The sequence below is a fragment of the Amphibalanus amphitrite genome, unplaced genomic scaffold (assembly GCF_019059575.1).
Source record: "Amphibalanus amphitrite isolate SeventyFive unplaced genomic scaffold, NRLGWU_Aamphi_draft 000825F_arrow, whole genome shotgun sequence".
NCBI lineage: Eukaryota > Metazoa > Arthropoda > Thecostraca > Balanomorpha > Balanidae > Amphibalanus > Amphibalanus amphitrite.
Window position 1 is genome coordinate 45,307 of NW_024882319.1, and position 22,311 is coordinate 67,617.

General features: G+C 46.3%; 1 protein-coding gene across 1 annotated transcript in view; it reads right to left on the minus strand.

Moving 5' to 3' along the window:
* LOC122366692 (sodium channel protein 60E-like) overlaps positions 1-22,311 on the minus strand; it is a gene marked incomplete at its 3' end in the record, with an annotated part of 103,519 nt that overhangs the window by 45,109 nt on the left and 36,099 nt on the right. The window contains exon 2 of the mRNA XM_043339207.1: positions 9,958-10,166. Within this exon, the coding sequence (XP_043195142.1) occupies positions 9,958-10,166 (209 nt within the window). The remainder of the gene's footprint in view (positions 1-9,957; positions 10,167-22,311) is intronic.

Below are 22,311 nucleotides of genomic sequence, written 5' to 3' on the forward strand. Positions count from 1 at the left end.
AACGAAATCGCATCGAATAAACAAATATTGCGCACGTTGAATATTCATTGGGGAATATTTGTTTCTGGTCCCTAAAACGCTGTTTCTGGCACCTAATTGCTGATCAGCCCCAAAATGTTTATTCGACCCTAATATCTGAATCTGGCACCTAATTGCTTCCACACAGCCTAAAGTTGCCAGATCGTCTAGTTGAACTCCGTATTTGCTGTTTGCTGATTCAGCACCAAAACCAAAACATCCAGCACCTATTTTATTCCACGTTTGCCTACCTAATTCGCGTAATCTTCCTGATTTTATGTATCCTAACAACATGAACGTTGCATTCGGTGATATCAAGTGCCATTTTCGCCAGTGGAGATAATGATTAATGCCATTTCTAGCCAAAAGAGAATCACTAGCCAGCTATGGTGCAGCATAGCAAGACGCTCCTATACCAGCCCGCTATGTAGAGACCAGAGATTATTACGGAGCGAGCGAAGCGAGCGTAGTCTTTCCTTAGATTAACGGAAATTTCTGAGTATGAGCGGCCGGCCGGCCGGTGCGGACGCTTTTGCGAGGCTTATATCTCAGCAACCTGAACCACTTGACCGATTTACATGCGGTAAATTTTGTAGGGTAGCTTCACTCCTTCTAACCAAGTATTGGACTATTCCCGATGCATGTGGGTGACCCCTTATGCACGTGCCACGTGCAAAACGAAGAGGTGTCAGTTTTGTAATTGTTGCAATATCTCGGTAACTACTTGGCCGATTGCGCTGAAAGTTGGCATGTAGGTAGGCACCCACTAGGCACTGCATATCCATGTGCCAGGGTTGGGGTGCTGCTGCACGTGCGCACGCGCAGGGGTCGTTTCCAGATCTCGAGAACGGCTCGACCGATTGCGCTCAAATTTGGTACAGTTAGGGACCGGTTAGTAGGGTGCCGTGCAAAAGTCAGTCGGGACCCATTTTGCACGTGCGCACGTGCAGGGTGCCGCTTCCAGATCTCGAGAACGGCTGGGCCGATTGTGCTCAAATTTGGCACATCGCTAGAGACCGGTTAGTAGGGTGCCGTGCACAAGTCAGTTGGAGGTACCCCCTCGCAATTTCGCACGTGCAAGGCCCACCCTCTCGCTCGCTCCGTTAGTCGCCCCAAAAGGCGTTATACTGGTTGCACCCTCAGCCATTTTAACGTGAAAAGTTTGGATCCGTCACTTCCAGCCAGGCTCTCAGGTCATAAACTGGAGTAAAGCAAAATGTCAACTCTGAACAGACATGCCACGCAACCGGCCCTCTTTTCAATATTATTAGCTTTCTGCAATCATCGTCTGACTCCATCTCGATCAAACGCAGCATCCGGTTTCTACAGGGGCGTTTGACTGACCGGCCACACAATAACCAAAAACAAAATCAAAGCTTCATGCACACATATGACATAAGTAAGAAACAGATGAAAAAGGCACAACCAAGGCACAACTCTGCGCGGCAAACAACGGACAATGTCCCTCCCAAGATCCCGCGTTTCTTCAGCGGCCTTGAATGGAATGAAAACATTACATTTCTTTTTTGGAGCTATTTGATGACGTCAAAAAATACAATACCCGTTTTAATGGTCAAAATCGAGACAATTACTCACAAAAATGTTTCCCTTTAAGCATTACAAATAAATACTTTTAAATATTTAAATGACATTGTTTTTTCAAACAAATCAATATTATTTGCTTACTTAAACGTCATATACAATGCTGAGATCACTACGGGGCTGTCTTAGAGTGTAGCTGCACTGGCAACCTTTAGGCTAGACTCCAGGGGTCATTATACCAGAACAACATGATTCTACCAGCCAGTAGTTCATTTTTCTACTAGATTGGTGCTACGCTCAGCATTTAGGTGCCAGATTCAGAAAAAAGAGTAAGGCGTACCGATGAATAGGTGCCAGAAACAGCTAATTAAGGTCATTTTCCATGATTGGTGCTGGTATCCACCAAATAGGTGCTGAGGACCAATTTTGGGGCGATTTAGCTTTTAGGTGCCAGAAATAGCTTTTCTGGGACACAATTAAATGGCGTCCATATTCATTCGTTTGTTTTCGTTGTCGTCACCGTTGTCATGATGATTGCATTCATCGCGATATGCAACCACGCAGCTATCAGCTGCGCCATCCTTGTCATACCGCATACATCAGCGCATGTTATCCCACTCGCCGCCAGCGCCATCCATAGGATGCATACATGATGTCAACAGTGGTATGATTATTAAATTTGCATTTGGAACCGGGAATTAGAGCTCATCTTTCCTAAACAAGCACAATTACAGATACTGCAATATTTTGTGGAATGTGTGCTGCATGTTCACTTCGTCACTGGTAATGCTTGCTATTAACACTCAACAAGTCAACGGTCCATAAAAATACGATAGTTTAGCTATTGGTGTTCACGTGCAACGTACCCAACACCGTTACGTGAACCCACCCGTAGTCTGATGGACCAGCCGATGGGCTCTCTCGGCGGCAGACTCCGTGTTATCTATTAGCGCCATAAATCGGCAAATGTGGCGCGGAACGATGGGCCATCCGTCGCCACACGTCGCCATCAGAGCCCCGCACCGACATCGAACTGCTTCGAACCGACGCTGGCAGCTCATCTCAATCTCACAGCTAAGATTCAATTTGGCAGTGGATTAACTTGTATAACACCCAACTTGTGACAGGAATTGAGTATGGGAAAGTTCTTCGGACTTAACGTGCGAAACGAGTGTCTATTGAAACTACGGGGTGATTGTTGTGCGTGTATGTATGCAACTGACAGCGGTTAACCGTAAACTGAAAACGGGCAGTGAATACTACTGAATACATGTAATGGGTTAGCGTTTCGTTTGAGTTTTCCGTGAGTTTGCGCTTATTTGACGTTGCATGAATATGGCTACAGCTGGGAACACTCCTCACTGGTGCGAACGACAGTCGACAGTTGGTGATGAGATTAGCAATACAGTAATTAGCAATAAGTTTGTAGCTTGGCGATTCCTCTAGCGTCTACGATGAATGTGGGAAGGGCTGGTAGACTGGCGCTGTTTGTTGGAGCTGACAGGCGTGGCGTGATTAGACGCAGTTTGAAAACAAACGACCCGCCTAACTGATGGTCGTGAACTTTGCGCAGTAAGGCTGTCACCCGAGAGGTCGAGTGAGGCCAGGCCCACTCGCTGGTACTAATGCCTCGGGATACGCGTTTGGGAGATGCTCAATCGGCTGAAATGCTGTCGTGGTAAACACCTTCATGTTGTTGTGGTGCAGCCAAACTGGGCCGAGTCAAACATCAAGCTATGACATCTCCATCTTCAGCATCTCCTCAGCATCCGTCACAGCATCTCCCGTGAGCGCCCACCGCTCGGCGCCCATCGGGCGGAGAAGAGCGGCACAAAGCCGCCCTGTGTCCTCCGGGGACCGCGCGGCGCCGCGCCGCTGGCAGCCGCGCCAGATACAGCTCTCCGGCACCGCCATATGGCCGCCCTGCCGGGCCATCAGCACCGGCCCACAGGCGGCGATGCAGATGCAGATGCAGATGCAGATGAGTCTTCGGGGGAATAGCCTTTGCATCGGCTCCCCCATAGGTGCCCTATTTGGTTATAGGGGTACTGGGAAAAGGATGAGGATGGAGGCTGCATGTCTTTCTACATTTGCTCATGTTCCTTCCAGACGCTTTTGACGGATTCTCCATAGACAGTGCAGCTTCTCCTTCCTCTCTTCCGCATCCTCTTCCCGTTCGTCATTGAAGAGAAAGTCTCTCATGATCTCCTGAGTGTCTTCTATGTGAGGTCGTTGTAGGGACTCGATATTACTTCTAACATCCATGAGTCTGTTACATTTCAATAGAAAGTGCTCCATGTCTTCATTCTCCTCTCCACATAGTTGGCATAATGTGTCTTCATCGGTGTGTCGTCTTCTTTCTTGTAGGGGTAGCGAATTCGTTCTAGCTCGAAAGAGAGTGACCGCTGCTGGGGTGTTGTCATAGATAGTCTCTTCTCTTATACGTTGTTTGCTTGCTTTGTATAGCTGTAGGCTTACTTTGCTTCCTATTTCTTCCATCCATTGTTTTGCATCCCATTTGTTTATTTCTTTGTCTATATCCTTTTTGCTTTTATCTTTTAGGGCATGTAATCTTATTTGCAGTGATGACAGGTACTTCTCGGTTGTTTTCGCCCATTTGCTTTCTTTCCTTTCAAGCTCTATTTCCATTACTTTCTTTAGTAGTTCATTTCGTCCTTGCAGTGTCGTTCTTATATATTGAAGGTGACTTTTCATTATTCTTGTCTTCATTAGTGATGAACCGATTTCTCCTCTTAATGTGCAATTTGGTGCATATTTCGGTGCTCCTAGAATCTTCCTGTAGACCCCGTTTTCAATAGTCTGTAGTTGCTTGATTTCTGTTTCTGTAAGTGTCATAACATTGACTCCATATAGGATTGCTGGTAGGGCAATGCTTTTCCAATAGGTTTTCCCAATCATAATCTTATTACAACTTTTACTTATGATGCTATATGTCATATTTGACAGCTTATGGGCTTTCTTGATCATTAGGTTCTTCTGTTCCTTGAATACATCCTTCTTGTTGAGAATCGTCACTCCCAAGTATTTGACTTCTGTTGTAACAGGTATCCCTCCGATTTCTGTGATGTTCTCACTGTTTTCGCAAGTTTCATTTACGATCAATATCTCACTTTTTCTTTTGTTTACTTTCATTCCGTATTCTTCACTTGATGCTACAAGTACCTCAAGCATTAGCTCTGTTTCCTTCTTTGAATGAGACAGCATCAAACCATCATCTGCAAACAGAAGTAAGGGGAGATAGATATTCCTATCATTGTATCCCATTCTTGTGGCCATCAGCTTCCTTGCAATTTCATACGTGATCAGCTTGAACAGCGTGGTGCTACCAGTGCAGCCCTGTCTTATACCACTGGTTACTTTGAGTTTTTCTTCTGTAGCACTACTGAGCCTAATCGTTGTGAAGTCGCCGTGATATATACTTGCTACCGATGAGATAATATCGGGATGGATCTTATATCTTTGCATGACTTTGATCATTGGGCCTCTCTTGACTGAATCAAAGGCTTTTTCAAAATCAATGGCTGTCACATATAGCGGTCTCTTTCTTTTATAACTTTGTTCGACGCAGTAGCTTAGAAGAAAGAGATTGTCCTCAACACGTCCTCCAGCAGTAAAGCCTGCTTGAGTTTCCATTAAGGCTCCGTTCACCAGTAGATGTTCTTCGATTTCGTTTTTGATCATGCTCATATATATCTTATATGATGCGTTGGTCAGTGCTATTGGTCGTAGTTGCCGTGCTGTTGGTTTGCTTGTTTTAGGTATCATCTTTGTATGTGATCCTTTCCATGAATCCGGCTTCGTGTCAGATGTCAGTTCGTTTTGCATACATGTTGTTAGCACTTTAAGGCCTTTGTCGCTTTTGATTAACTCTTTGTACAGCTCGTTCTTCAGCCCGTCTGGCCCAGGAGTGGTTTTTGTTTTCGTTTTATTTATTATAGCCCTCACCTGCGCTCCATCAGGCTGAGGATCTTCCATTGGTTCAACGACATTGTTGATGTACATGGCCATGTCCATATGTTCGCATAGATGCCTAGGAAAGCATTTGTTCCGTGCCTGTTCTTTCATTTCCTCAGTATAACTTCGTCTTTCTTCTTCATTCCAATGCTCGTCAATATCGTTATTATGCTGCTGGTATATGCTGGTCCAGTAGCTGATAAGTTTTTCTTTCTCCTCAAGGTGGTCGAGAATTTTGGCATTTTCGTCATATAGACGTACTTCTTCTTTAATACGCTCTTTCTTCCTGAGTTTGTCTATATTTTCCCATAGCGATTTACTTTTGTTTTCACTGCTTCGAATTTCCTTTGTTATCTTTTTTTCTGTCACTGTTATTGCTTCTTTAATCAGGCGCTGTGTCTTCTGTTTTTGCTCTTTGTACTTTTGTTCAAGGGTGACTTTTTTAGCATCATCTATTGCATTTCTTTTCATGCGGTTCAGGTCCTTTCTTTTCTTTATTGCTTCTCTGATAGCTTCCGTAATCCATGGTGGCTCTTTCCTTGAATATTGTCTACTCAATCTCCTTTTGTAGACAGCTACAAGTAGAGTCTCTGCCACCTCTTTCATCATGCTGTTAAGCACTTCAAATTTTTGGACTTCTGTTGTCCTCAGCCTTCTATTCATCTCTTCTCCGAATTTCTGCATGGACTTTTGGTCCGTTTTCATGTAGCTCTCTCTGATTACTTTATCCTTTTTGAAGTTGTTGTCAACATGTGGTAGCTTAAAAGTAGTTGTAACCACATTATGGTCGGATACATCAGTTATTTCCTTTCCCTCATCCACTTGCATCCCTTGAAAGTATCTATAGCATTCTTTGTTTGAAAGGACATAGTCGATAACACTTTTTTGATCTTGTCTCGACCATGTAAACATACCTTGACATGCTCTGTCCAGATTTAATAGGGTCATGTTAAGGTTATCAATCCAATTCAGTATGATGCGTCCATTTTCATCTTCTTTCTGATATCCCAAGAGGTCAATATGTCCATTGAAGTCTCCAAGTACGATGGCTGCTTCACTTTTTTCCTGAACTCCTTCCAGAATTCCTTCGATTTCCTTTTTCATTTCTTGGTTGCGTATCTTGTCATCCATTGTTTTTATGATTGAAAAGTACACCAGAATCAGGTGAATCTTGAGGCTGTTTGCCTTAATCTTCCCGTACAGGATATCCACATTTTTCGTCTCCATCTTCTCTACCTCAAACCAGGAGTCTTTCCTGTATATCATTAGTAGACCACCCCCTTTTTTGTCTTGCTGATTTCTCATTTTTTCGATCTTTTCTATGCCATCTGGCCACATTAGCTTGTCATGCCTAAGTTGAGTCTCTGTCAAACACAACAGGTTTGCCTTTTGACTGACCATATCTATAATTTCTATCTGCTTAGCTCTGGTTAGCCCTTGAATGTTCAAAAGTTGGATGACAAGTATACTACCTTTAGCAGTCCTTTCTTCAAGTTCACTCTGCTTCTTTTTCTTCCTTACTTCACAGACTTGTTTCCCTTCCGTTCTACCACCTTACCATGGTAGATTACGTGGGTTTCTCTGCCTTTCTTGTTCCATTCTTCCCGTAGTTTTCTTTGTTTTTCCCGTTGTTCTGGGTCGAGGTCTCTCGATATGTATGTGTTTTCGATTCCCTTTCTTTTCAAATCAAATCTTCTTTTGTATAGGACTTCAGCTTCTTCTTTTGTGCCTAGTTTCAGCAGCATGATTCTGGGTTTATTTTGTTTGTTTTCCCGAGATTCCGTTTGGTCTGATCCTCTCGCCGCTGTGTCTGACTTTCTTGGGTGTCTTCTGAGTCTTAGGATACTTTTTATGCTTATGTTTGCTACTCCTAGTGCTTCTGTGATGTTCTTGACCTTCTTCAGGTCATCTTCTCTTTGTTGTTCACCGTTCTCAGATCGACTTTCGGGCACGTTATGGATGAGTATGTTGGTTGCTCTGTCTTCCGTATCCTTTGTTTTCATCACTTTCTTGATATCTTCTACTATCTTGTCAACTTTTGGTATGACATCAAGTCTTGCGCTGAGTGTGCTCACTACCTTTTCTACATGTTTTTCACATGTTTGTTTAGCCGCATCAGCATACGTCTTCTCTGAATCTCTTACTTCTCCGATGCTGCTCACTGCCAGGCTTTCAACCTTGCTGATGATTGTTTCATTTTGTTCATGTAGAGTATTCAGGTTCCTTCCTTGCAGCTCACCTAGCTGTACAAGGACTTGTTCATGATCATCCGCAGTTTTTTTGATGACTCTCATTTGATCTTTGATGGTGTCTGTAAGAGCATCTATTTTTTCCTCCAGTTTCTTCATTTCTTTTTCTTTGTTTTTGTCTAGTCTTATCTTGACCTTGCATTCTTTGCAGATCCATGCTAGCGTATCTTGGTGCTCCTGCAGTGCTTCATATGCCTCAGATGTCACCCCCTGACATGTTCCGTGATACCATCTGTGACACAAGTCACATGCAACACCCTCATCATCATCTCCAACCGGTAAACCACATGTCACACCCGGTGCTCCTTTACATGTTTCCTCCTTACTGAGATCTACCGATGACCTGTGTCCTGGCTCGAATGGTTCATATGCACTCAAGTCCAACCTGCCTATCTGTTTTTCTTTTGGAGTCAGACTTTTAGTCTCTACTGATCTTTGCACTTTACCCCTGGGTTCGCCTTTCGGGTGACCTTTGTCGGCTTTGTTCATTTCCCTTTTATTCTTTGGTCTCAGAGTTGTTTGTTTCAGCATAGGGGTTTTCTTTGAGTTTGTTGGCGAGACGCCCATATCAATATTAGAATGAACTCTTACAACTCACACACAGATCTCAACTTAATATAGGTCGGTACAGTGCAAGTGCGGATCATACAGTCATACAGTCAGTGAAAGGCTTGCCTTCACAATCCCAATTCATGCAAGTGCACCAGCATTCAGCAGACAGCACCAAGGCGACAGCACCAGCAAGCACTTTTAGCTTTCATATACAGCCTTGCTTTTACTTCTTGTGTAGGTTCTGCCCAGCGTGCAACCAGCAACATGCGCCACTTTTCGCGTCCTCAGGCTACCTCAGTCTTTCTTTCATTCAACCCAATCAATCCATCCACTTCCAGTCGGATTTTCACAATGTCCCTTTTTTCATTGCATGCAAGTACTTACGGCTAGGATATAACCGGGTAGGATTATTTAAATAGGATCACTTCGACCACCCAGCTCTTCGAAATCCACTCAGCACCCATCCTAGGTGGCGCAGATAGCGGCGAAACTGGCGCCCGGCCGCGCCAGACGCCGCGCCGCCGATCGTGTCGACTGTCGGCCGCAGGCGTCAAGAATCGACGGGAAATTGGTGTCGAGTCTGGCCAAAGGGCGTATCGATTCGCAGTGAGAGTATCGTGCTGCGGTCGTCTGGTGGGGCTACGGCGGACGGAAAAGAGGAGCTCTGGTGTGGTGGGAAAGACGGTGCTTTGATCAAACCTGTGGGCCTATCATGCTGGAAATAAAGTATCTGAAAACAGGTCGAAAATGCGGCCAAATGTGCAATAATGCAACTGTCTCAAATAAATGAATAGGTGTTACGTAAGAAGTTCATCCAAAAAATAATATATAAAAACAAAGTCACAAAATAAAACGTTGATATTGTTTTGGAGTCCAAATGCAAACAGCTTTTGCTATTTTAACTTCCAAATGCCTTCGCACAAAAAAAAATGCGAAGTCCGGAACGCTACAAAACAAGGCGCGCTACGAGTATACAAAGTTTCCATGCACTTTTCATGTTCGGGTGTGCCCAAACTTAAAAGCGAGAATTTACCCCTCCCAAGTAGTCTGACAGTCTCACAAGGCTTTCTCACTTCTCGGTAGAACCAAGAATGAAGGGCACCAGGCTGACTAACGTTGAAAAAAGCGCATATAAAAATATGTAGCCTCACTTTGATAAAGTTGGCAATAGTAGGTACAGTCCACAGCAGAAGTAATGTGGGGTTTCAGTCATGGGTATGTTCTGCTTCTGAAGCTTAGGAACGATTAGCCAGACTACAATGAAACTTTGAATGTAGCTTATATGTATCGTCACCCTTGCAGCTGCAACTTTAGCTATTGACATCTTCTTTTCGATCACTCCGCATTAAACAATCGCCAGTCAACCGTTGAGATTGGTAAAACCCTACATTATTTTAGCGGTGGGTTGTACATACATAGTCTGTCAGATGATAAAGGAGAAATAATGCAAAGGTATCTTCAAGCTGAAGTTGGAGTCACTAAGCCACCGCGAAGGAGTACAATACGGAGCTATTTTCGCCAGTGGTTGACGCACAAGTTTCAACACCTTTTACACAGTAACGACGTAGTATTTTCTCATTTTCTCTCCCACACATGAAATCCATTCAGTCGGGGTACTCACTCGGCCTCCTCCGGAGGTTTGGTCATGGCCAAGAAGACACAGTTGCTGATGATGGTGAACATGACGAAGTAGTCAAAGTACTGGTTGGTGGAAACGAAGATGCAGGCTCTCCGGACAGGGTTCCACGGAGAGAAGATGAAGAACGATTTGGACGCAGTGAAGCGGTGCACGTAGTTCTTGTTGAACCTCTTGGAAACGGCGCAAAACGTCTGAAACAAAGACAATGCGCGGTACAATGAAGAATGGTGGATGTCGTGTTGCCACGCCAACTTTGCTTGTCACTCGTCACTAAAACATTTTCCGGCAGACACATGAGTCCATGGCGCTATAGCGGTGGAATCAATAACCTTGCGTACGAGCTATTATATTCAAGGTGTTCGTAAATCGTAACATCCAAGCCACCCTCTTCCGGTCCACGGCAAGGTCGTTCAGAGTTCCCCAATTGGAGCTTGATAGAGCAGGGAGCGTATTAGTGAGCAGCACTGCGGGCTCGTGCGGCGGCTATAGCGGCTGGTTCCCATTTAACTTGCAGATCCGGGCGTCACCCAGCATAAATTCGGTCGACATTTACGGCCGGGTGCAATAGGCGGCGTCGGATGCTAGGCTTAGCGGCGCTGCTGGACGTACGGTACAGTTTATGTCATGTCTATAAATACACACGGTAGTTTTGGCGAGTTGCGGAGGAAGCGTGAGATGAGATGGGTGACAAGGTAGATATCCAATGTTGAGCACCCACGAGATGATTAATAAAAGTGACAAAAACTTTGTGCAATGCCGTGTTGTCTAATTTGCGTCTAATTAAATTGTGCAACTTTGTCTAATGCCTCTTTGACTAGCTGGCATTAGAACTACTTGCAATTTCAGTTTCTATGGCAACTGGGCACATGGCAACAACGTTTACAGCAACGGAAAAGCTTATGGCGTCACGTTATCAATAGTTAGTTATTCAATGAACTGCGGCACTGCGTGCACCTGAAAACGGTTGGCGTCACACAACCAAAGCGGGGAATGGTGTGGGTTCGCGACTCGCGTAACGGTGCTAGAAGCCATTAGTTGTGTAACACCCGCCTGGAATCAAGGTCAACGGAATTCGCGCATGACAACTCCCGAGACCAAGTGACGACACAAACTCTGGCGTCAGAGTCACGGACGGATGACAATGCTGCGCGGCCCTTTGAGGTTGGCGGAAGGGAGATGAGGGCTTCGGGCTCATTGACCTCAACACGCCAGCGATTACCACTGGGCCAGCATCTTTTCAAGTGTCTGTGCCAGAGTCTCGGTTTAGTGACAGGTTACGAAACGTAGCATGTTTCGTAATTTGGCAAGTTAGTAGATTTATTTTCAGTGAATGCCTTTAAAATCGCCAGAAGTAACGGAAAAGGCACAGCTTTAGCTTGGATGGAACCTATTCAGATTTTCGATTCATTTTTTCGGTTCATAATCGAGCCAGAAATGCATTTCGAACAAAGGTCAGGATATTTTAGGTCACCACTGTTTGATGATTAAATCAAAAATGATGCCAGGCTTCACATAGGGTCAGGTAGAAACTACCAAATAGATTAAGCACGCTACTGGTCATCTAGCAATGCGCCTCATTGCGTCCCGATGCCTCGTTTCGTTCATTAGGTGGCTGCCCACTCGTCTGCTCGCCAATGTTGAGGACGACCAAACACTGCGGGTTGCATGATTAACTGCAGTCGCTCCACGCAAGACAGCCCGCAATGAACTCAATAGTTTCTAAAGGACGCGAACAGACGGTGGCGGGCACTCATTGATCGCAACAGTGAATGCCGACATCGTCGCTGCTCTTCCAAGGTGTCTGTGGCGAATGTTCCTGAGTTCAGTGAAAAGGGGAATGAGCGACGACATGAAGCTGCATTTTCACGTCCCGTCCGTCGTCCATTTATCCATTATTTTATTAATACGGCTATATGGCATGATTGCATTAACCTTTACCTTGGCTTGAAGCAATCAGATCAATTTTAGAGCGTTGCAACATTAGGTTCTAGGAAAAATGAAATACGTTGCAAAAACGGTTGGCATATAAGCTACGTGGAAACAATTAACCAATATTTGTTTGCGTACCCTATTGTAAACAACGAAGCACAACTACGTAAACTTGTTATGCAATTAAATGCATTCAAGTGTTACTGACTGGAAATAAATAAATAATATTGTCACAAATCAATGAGGCATACACTGCAGAATCACCATCAATCACCTACAAGCCCGTCCCGTCTCCGGACAGCGCTGTACTCTGAGTGGACGCTGTGCCTGCCGCCGAATATAGCCCTATCGGCCGGCCGGGCCGCTGTCCCGCTGCACCGGCGCCGGCTCTGAATATTGCAGCGGCCGCGACCGGCCGGCCCCCAGCGGCAGTGTCCGCCGGCGGCACCGGCCGCGCCGCCCCAGGCAATGTTTTGAATGCTCCTCGCCGAATGATTTATGAGCTGGGTGGAGATAACCGGCTTCGGAGTCGACCGGCGGCGGTCCGCCGTGCCACCGGCAGAAATGAACACGGCAGAGGTGAGAAAACCAAACGGAATTGGAGCCGAGGCTGTTCAACGGAGAGCTCGCAAGGGCAATGTTGTATTTTGCATACGCTTATGAAAAGTGAAGAACAAAAGAACATGTGTACTGTGTAGTGTGGTAAGACCAACAAGCGCACAGGAGGACACAGTTTATAGCGAGAAGAAAAAAAACATCATTCGTCTCCTACACATTTCCCAAAATTGAGTGTTGAGGTTTCAAAAAAGTAAATAAAAAAGTATCCACGCACCCTGGAAATTAAGTTATGCAAGTCCTATTAGACAAACTTGCCGCGGCGTCGCTTTAACGCCAACCGCCCGATCGCACTCAGTATGAAATATGTCCTAGCCGAGCGCGGGTCAAGTAGTCCATTACCGTTTAATGTGACTGACATATATCGTCTATTATCAGCCGCATTTTGCATGATAATAAAAGTGGAGCGTAGGTCTAGCGACTCAATTAGAATAGGGGCGTTATCGGATGGCCGGCACGGCACGGTTGTGTATCTTGCCATTACCAGTGAAAAGGGCCCGGCGGTCTTTCAAAGCTGGGGCCCGAGTAAATCGATGCAATGGCAACGACGTCGCCACATGGAATACAGTGGATATCGTATATTCAATGCTAGCTGAAGGTCATCCCTGCGTAAGGCAAGGCCACGCGCAATCCCTTTGTAAGGTCCAATACCCGTGGCCAAACAACTACCTACATGGATTGCGACCTAGCTATTACACCATAAAACTATCTGCTGACATACATAGCTGAGGTAAAATGAGAGTGGAGATAACAGCCTCTATTCAAAACAAAAACAGCAAATTTCCTATAACAGTGGTACAAAATGCGTGGGTACTTGCATAACGCATAGTTTCTGGAGGAGCCTCAGCACATTGACTGAACTTGGAATAATGTTCTCAGTTGATACAATGTTAATATCGTGACTGTAAAAAAGGATCATGGGTAAATGCCAGCAAATGACAGTCCCTTTCTCGGCCGGCACGCTCCGTGCCGAGGCGCCGAATCTCCTATGGCCCGCCGTACACGGCTGTATTGCGGAACAGCATCCTCCGCACGCCAGGGGTCCGCCGCTGGCTCAGAGCACAGCGGAGGGCCGCCATGTCGTGATATCGCACGGCATTGACGAATGGAACAACTTTTTGTGAGAAGGCATGTAACCATAATCAGTATTCGGTGATCGCTGATCACACAGCTATTTCCACCAGCCAATCGAAACCTTGTACTATACGAGTATATCTGCTGGCGGGTCTGAAAACAATAATTACACAAGAATGAAAAACTTCATGATGGGATGCCGTAATGCCTGAAGACACCCATATTCCATAATGCTGACGTAGCTGTCCTCGTATGCTATAAGCGACCAATATGCAGAGCATTTTAGCCATAATCCCCCTTTCCACACTCACTTTCAGTGAGTTCTCACAGATCCTCTCCAAAGCGCGGCCGGCAGAGGCATCCTCCATAATATAACGCCACGGGTCTACTCGACCCTGACCGGTAAAGACGACCTTAGGCCCGACCGGTCGGCCCGGCCCGGGTCGGGCTCGCACACTGACCTGGCGCGCTCGATACAGACTGCGCGGCCGGCTATTGTCTTGTTAGCGGCGGCTGACCGGCGGCACGCAACCCTTCTGCCCGTACCCGATAGCCCTTTAAAAATGGATGTCGACTGGGCGGCCGGACTCGTGCGGCAGAGAACGGGGGGTCAGGGAAGAGCAGAGAGAGGCGACACGAGTATTGGCGGCGACAGTATGAAGAAGCTGAGTTTGCATAGTTCGGTCGAGCATGAAATAAGATTCCATAGCAAAAGTATAGCTACTATCTATAGCGCGACAACACATAAGAACAAAGATGGTGCAGCTATACCTATAGCTACGTTTTCGTTCTGCTGGTTCCATACTGCTGTCATACGTACCGTAAACCGGGGTGAGTTGATATGGATTCTGAGGTTTTTCTAGAAAACCATATCAACTCACCCCCTGGGGGTGGTGAGTTGATATGGCTTTGGATTTTTCGAAATTTCTCGGCTAAAGAAGCTCAGAGGTGAGTTGATAAAATGCCAGTGTTTAAAAAAGGCTGAGAGAACACATCCTGAAAGAAATCATCAGAAAAAATGGTAGTAGTTTGGCAGCAGAACTCACATTCATGAAAACGCAATCATGTCCAACACAGCGCTATCAAAATGGCTTGATTTTAGCAGCATCATTTTTTCGCTTTATGATACTTAGTTTTACTTAGAACATTCTGAACTTGGCTAGTCACGTGTCCTCAAGCCAACGGTATCAAAACTGGCAATATATTTTGGAATTACAAGTGTATTTTCTTGTAATTAAAACACATTGTCAGTTGCGGGTCAAGGTTGATATGCCTCTGACAGAGATAATGGATTGAAATGAAAGAATACATATACTTCTGAGCTTTTGTTGACTGGTAGTCAACAAAATATTAATGAAGTGAAGTGAAGCGAATCTAATTCGGACTGTACTCTATAACGTGAAATAAGCGACATAAAACAGAATTCGGCATCAAAAGCCAAAATTAACCCTCGCACTTATAGGCGGGCGAACGGACCACCTCGGCTTTTCGCACATAACTCGCGCAAAAAGCGGCCGATCGCGACGAAACTTTCAGTACCTCTCGAGTTTATCAATTTTACACATGTTCTAAAGATTTCATGACCCTGACTCAAATGGTTTTTGACTTGTGACCTGATTCTCGAGCCCATGCTTGGCCGGAATCGCGATTTGGCGTAGTCGGCTCACATTATCCGCGCATTTCCAGTCTTTTTGTGATTGTAACGTCCAAACATGTAAATGATGTTGGTCCCACGCAGTATTGTGGGTGTTAACTGTCAAGGTCACCTGAAGGTCAGGTCAGGTCATTGACCTTTGGTGACCTCGGTTCACTTTTTGGAGTTTTACATGTTTCTAGGGTAGTTTTTTTCGGGCCGATTTCGAAGTTAACATGCATTTGATCATTTACGAAGTAGTTTAAGTGCCTTCGTAACATGTTACGACACCGTCAGTGGTAGTAGACACTTGACACTCCCTATGGATAGCCGGCAGGACACCTACTGGTTGACCTGACCTGACCCGACCTGGCCTAAACGTACGAAGACATCTGTGATCAAAACTAACATGACATTCGTGATCAGCAACAACCTAAAAATAATACACTCGCTTTACGAACTTCAAATAACCCCCTATTTTCGCGACTTCTGGGTAATTGACCTGGCCTGGAAGGTTAACCAATGATCTAGGACCTTAAAGTTGGTTATCATCGGCTTCCTCGCGTCTCGGGCAACACGCTCATTTTTTCCGCGAAGCTCTGGCTCCATCAGGGGCCAAACGACGATGGGATTCCAACGGACCCCCCCCCCCCCCTATACGTTACACGCTGGCAAAACACGAATACGGGCGAGGGCTAAAACACCAGTCAATTTCTTTATATTGTTATTTGTTTGTTCCATTTCATTTTGTCACTCATTCTCGGTTGGCAACTGCCAAGCAGGAAAACTAATCAGCTTCACGAGATCAGAATTCCCGCGCTGTTAGCAATAAAGAAACGACAGTTCTGTCATTTTCGAAACTACGAATAATTATAACAATTTTTAATCTGTATGTATAAATATAGGTGTTCTATAGTGTTCCTTTGTAGCTTGTAGGGAGCCATCTTGAGACTTGACAGGGAGTTGTGATGTGCCTTTTGCAGGTTAAGTATGTCCACAGAAAAAAAAAACTTTGGGGTCACTGATGTTAGTTGTCGGACCTTCGTCCCCGTCTTGAGTTGAGATGTTAGTTTCACAACGTTTCGGCCAGTTACTCTCCGGCCGTCATCACTCGTCAGGTGTTCTTTGACCCTCAGAAGGACCTGGATGTTGGTGGCGTTGCGCCGTACGCGTCAAACAGTTCGAAAGCTCCTGTAGTCAGCGGGAATCGAACTCGGGTTTCCCCGGTGATGGTCCACGGTTCTAACCACTCCACTATCGAGACAGATCTGACTATGGCCGGAGTAGTTACTGGCTGAAGCGTTGTGAAACTAACATCTCAACTCAAGACGGTGACGAAAGTCCGACAACTAACATCAGTGATACTAACAGGCCTCGTCTCAAGCATTCAGAAAAAAAACTAAAGCTTTTGGGGGTTGATGGAATGATGTGGGGAAAGACAAGGAGAAGAGTTGGTCTAATTGACTTTGTCTTACCTGCAGACCCATATTTTATGCTAATTTGCATGCATACCAGCCTGGTATCAGCTTTTATCATGCATATCAACTCACCACTTGATGTCATATCAACTCACCACCTGTCACTTTTCTTAAAATTATAAAAAAGCGTTGTTATAGGTGAAACCCAAAACTACCTGGGATCAACAGTAAATTGATGGTAGTTTCTTTCCCAGTGCATGTTGTTCCATGAATATCCACCGTCTTTGCTGTAGGGTGGGGACTTTTCCTTAGTTTCAAAATCAGAAGAAAAAAAAGGACTTTGAAAAAAGTAATGTGTTAAGAAAGCACTGCACCACATGCATGCCGTTCTCAGCTATATGCATCACTTATTGGTTGCTTCACTTCACAGAAAAATAAAACTGAAAATTGGTTTACAAATGGATGAGCAGCACACATTTTAACATTTTTCGAGCAATTTATATCAACTCACCACCCCATATCAACTCACCCCGGTTTACGGTATTTATCGGGTAAATGTTCCTTATAAGAAGTACTGATGAAAACTGTAAATGATCTAGAAACAAACTGCAAAATAGCTTCATCAGAACGAAGAATAACTGGGCATCGTTCTGACCAGCCCGACCCATTTCTTTATTTCAATCCACTTCAATCCCACGCGATGCCACTCTGTGGACGGCCTAATTTCGCGGCAGCTGCTGATACCGGGAGCGGCAGGTGGACAAAGTCTGTGTTTCACAGTTAACGCCGCGGCCCGCGGACGGCAATCAGCTCTATAATAGCCCATATCTCACTGCGGGAACGTCAGCCACGCCACCGCTCACCAATATCAGCTGAGCTACGCCGCCAATGCCCGCGCCAAGAGTCGCCGAGGAGTGCGAATTGCAGCCGTGATACCATTTGAAATAGTGCATCACCGCTCGCCCTAAATTATGGGTCAAGGTGGACAGTTGAGCAAACTCATGGGAGATGAACCAGGACAAAATGGATGCATTTCCTCAGTAAACAACTATGTACCACGTCAGTAGCATATTATAGAATCCGTTAAACGCACCAAACAGAACAGCTCCAATCCCACTAAATTATTAGCGCCGTGTTTGTTAGTCGGCAGATTACGGTTATATAAGCCCAGTTAATTGGACGGCATTGCCGCGAACCAACCGGAGCATGGTCGTGCCATCCCAGCTTCTCGACTCTGGCCTGGGCGCGTCTCTGCAGGTTTCGGACGGCTCGCACCAGCTCGGCGAGGTCTCCTCGGTCCGAGTAGTAGTAGAGGTCGGCGGTGCGCCAGTGGAGGGTGGGCAGGCAGGCGGCGCCGGCCGTTCCCCGCCGCCGCCGCCGCTCCGCCAGCCGACCCAGCAGGCGCCGGTCGCGCTCGGAGGGGGCCAGCCGCAGCGGGCGCGCCGCGCTGGAGGTGGACGGCCGCAGACGCAGCACCAGGTGCCGGCCCCGATCACAGCCCTTGGACATGACACACGGCGCTCACAGCACACCCGGTCACGACACGACCCCGCCACCGACCGGCGGTCACGAAACGCGCTCTGCACCGGTCACCGGTCACGAAAGGCAGACTTCCGATCACGTAAGGCACTGCTAAGGATAACGTCAGTCACTGGGGCGGCAGTCGAGCCACGGCCACCGCGGCACAACACTCCGGGCCGGACCAGACTCCGTGGAACTGTGAGCTATCGGAGCCAGTGGCGGGAACTCGGAGCAACAGGTCACGAATCTGGTCACCTCACGGCCGGTGGCTTCTCGGTGCCGAGCATCAGTCAACTGAGAACCGTCAGGGCGGCGGGGGCGGTGGCGGCAGTAGGGGCTGGGGAGGCGGCGAGGGCGGGCATCATCTGAGGTAGAATGGCCAGCTGCCAGAGATCGTGAGCGTCAGCGGCCGAGTTCAACCGAAAAGTACGCACAGCTCACAAGCAACCTTCTGTTGACCCTGGCAACTAAACATAAATCTCAAACGCTGCACTAAAGCTAACGGACCTGAGACCTGTCAAATAGCAAATGCAACTCGGATTCGTCAGACGTCCGGTAAATGCTTGAGAAAGTGAAGAGTGATGTGTGGTGTGATCCCTGCATCCGGCTGGTTCACTGTCATTGATTGAGCTAAGGTACGGCTCAATTCAACTGTAATAAAAATGTGTGATTATAGTTATATCGCTGCTGAAAGATGGCTGTAAGTTTTGTTGTAAAAGTGCTATTCCCACTGCCAATGCGTTTTGATTGAGTGGATCACCATCATTATAGTAATGTTGCCACCTATTTCGGCTTTTATGAGCGTACATCACAGGTAGCTTTTTACAAGATCCGTGAACTCCCCAAGAGCTGGGAAATTCAGGCCGAAGCGCTGCAGTCCCCCCTGGGAGACCACAATATCACATCACCGCCAGCATGGCGTCGCCATACCGCACCGCGCCGGGCCGGGATAGCGCCGGCAGCTCAGATCAGACGCAGCAATAGTTTGTAGTTGGAACATGCATGCGGCGGCTGTTATTACGATTCCGTGATGCAAGGTCATGATGTCAAGGTCTTTAAGAAGGGAGAAGCTATTATCAAGCATGCTGTCATTGTAAAAGTATGGTTAGCCTCTTGCTCCTAATAAGTCCAAGAACGAAAGAACGAATGTGCCATGAGTAGTTATAAAAAATAAAACCTTTGATTGTTTCATATAGATGTCTTTTCTCGAGAAAGGAATCGAACTAAGCATATCCTAGCGGCCTGCACTGTCCTGTTTTCACCCTGTTTGAGTATGAACAGGAACTGTTTGATAGTCTTGCAGAAGCGTCTTTATCGTGCCAGCACCGCTGACAAAAGTGGAGCTCAAAGTGGCCCACAACACTGAATTATAGACGCTGCCACGGCGATCGACTTTACAAGCCGTATTGATCAAAAAGTACAGGTGGTGTGCCAGTGACCTTACCGTTGCCTGGAATACGCCGAAAACACACACTTACGGTTATAAGGCTGTAAGGTAGCTCAGCAGTGAATAACGCAGTAAATAGTTGTTGACGAACGTGTGTGGAATGGTAGCCAGTTTCCAAGATGGGGAATGATGCGATAGAAAAGAAATACGAGCACAGCACTTGCATACCATGTGGATGAAATATACCTAATAGGTAAGTAGGCAGTAAAAATGCATAATTTACTCTGGAAAAAATGCTAATGCTGTATTTCAAGTAGATATTTGGCACTCGAAAAGATCTTATTTGTATTATTACTGTTGTAATTAAATATGTTCAATGCAAAACAATACATGTAAAACGTAGATGCACCAACATTGAATGTGCTCTTTGGGTACAGTAGAGTACTCTAGTCAAGACGTTAAACCGTTATCACCAGTTTCAAATTCAAACAAATTCCTCGGTTTCAACGAGCTTTTAAAAGAACGACCAAATACAATAGCACCATGGATTTCGACTGATTTCTAGGCGCATGTTGAGTTTTCCATTGGACGCATACAACACGTTCTTGGCAAAAAATCCTACATTTAATTTTCTAGTCCATTTCCTCCAAACCGAAAAGAACAACAAAAACCATTAGTCACAGCATCTATAATCAAAATCCGATTCAAATAAGATGAGATATGTCTCGCTGGAAAGCCCCCTCGCCCTCCAGGGTTTTCCCGATGGACTTACATCCTCGTCGTCCTCTTCCTTGAACATGGGTCCCAGGCAGCTGCGGGACCACATGTCGTCCACGGAGGCCGCCGCCGAGCCCACCATCCCCCTCAGCTTCAGGTACCAGACCGGATAGTTCTGCGGCTTCTTCTCGGGGATCTCGTAGAACGGGTCGCCGCCGTTGGCCAGGCCATCCTCCAGGACCTGTAGCAGCTTCACCCATACCCCCGGCTTGGCGGGCGCGCGCGGAGTCTCCGGCCGGAACGGCACGTGCGGACGGATCCGGGCGGAGTTCCGCACACGGAGGCCCAGCCGGCCGGCCGCGAAACGACTCATGGTGGGTAGGTGAGGCGGTTAGGCACGGGAGAGGACCGGCAGCTGTTTCGACATCCCTCAACTCGACTCCAGTGATGACGGTTACAGAGATGGCGGCTGCGGATCACTGCTGATGTGATCTGTTCGAAGTCTGGCGATGACGACACTGAGGTCGAACCTCCAGCATTCTGACAGCACCATCGTGTCCCTACAATACCACAAAGCGCCTTCCAGTTTTAGAAGAGTCATCTTTCTATCACAGTAGCGCCTCACTCAGCTCCATCCCCCACGTTCTCCTCTCAACACCGCTCACACGTCCTCGCAGTTTCACCTTCTCACGTCTCAGTTTCGCTCATCCCTCCCACACAGCTGAGTCCCTCGGAGTCCCTCTCCGAGGACCCGCGAGCAGTCCTCGGCCGGCACCGCCAGCGGCACGGCACGGCTGTGAACTCGCTAGGACCGACCCAGCCGAACGGACCGCCGCATCGTTCTTGCCATGGCAACGGCCCTAGCAACAGACAGTCGGACGGTGCCGCGGCGCGCAGAGCTCGCCGCAGCCGCGTCACATTCAGCGACATGAGTGTCAACTGCGCCGCAACGGCTGCGACACCGGACGCCAACCGGTTGAGTGGTCACGGAAGGTGTGGTCGGTTTAAGCCACTGAATTTCTTAGGCTTGTCACGGGTTATCAAAAGTCATTTACGTAATTGTTCATACTTGTGACGGGTATAAGGTAAGTTGAATTGTGGCATGTACCTACCTGAATCAAATACTGATAGTAAAATGTAATAATAAAAAAAAACTTCGCTAAAAAGATCAAAAAAATCAACAAAGTCTAGGCAATGAAAATATGCCGAACTAATCTGCAGCAGCATGCATTTTGATTTTGGGCTACATGTAGGCAAAAACTGACGCAAAAAAATGCATTAAAAATGAATGCCACATCTGTTATATAGATTGCTGAATTTATTTCTATTTTTTTCTAATAATCGTGGGATGCAAGATCGTGAGGGGTCGGAGATCGCGCATCGCCAGAGGTGGGAAACGTTAACAGCTGCAATGAGTAAAACAACAGAGAATCAGTTAGATAGTTAGTTAGTTAGTTAGTTAGTTTGTTAGTTAAATTGGTGCTGCAATACTTGGATCATAAAATTCGTAATACATAATCTAACCATATCATGCAACGTCGATAGCTGCTCTGTGCTTGGTTTCCTTGGTAATTGATAGGTGGCAGTAGCAGTAGCGCCTGAATGTACACTGTGCCGCAATGCCCTAACGCAAACTCAGTCCATAGATGGCGTTAGCAACAAACGCCTGAAGCTATGCTGTACCGTAATACAGCAAGCTCGCTGAAATCTCGGATGGTTTGCATTTGTTCGGCCGTGAGTCTAGCGATATGACCGATCATTCTGTCCGTTTTGCCTGCGCATTTTCGGAATACCTCAATACATATTTTTTTTTTTAGAAAGGTTACCTTAAGAAGCTGACAAAAGATCGGGAAGAAAATAGGTAACCATGATCCGCGCACAATGCATATAAACAAACAATGCTGATATGAAGCATAACGTTAAATGACGCTGTTGAAATCATTCAATACATAAAAAAAATGTCTGGTGAACGTTTTCAAGCTTCGAAAAGATATATGCTATCACTTAAAATCATTAAGAAATTGCATTTTGTGAAATATGTT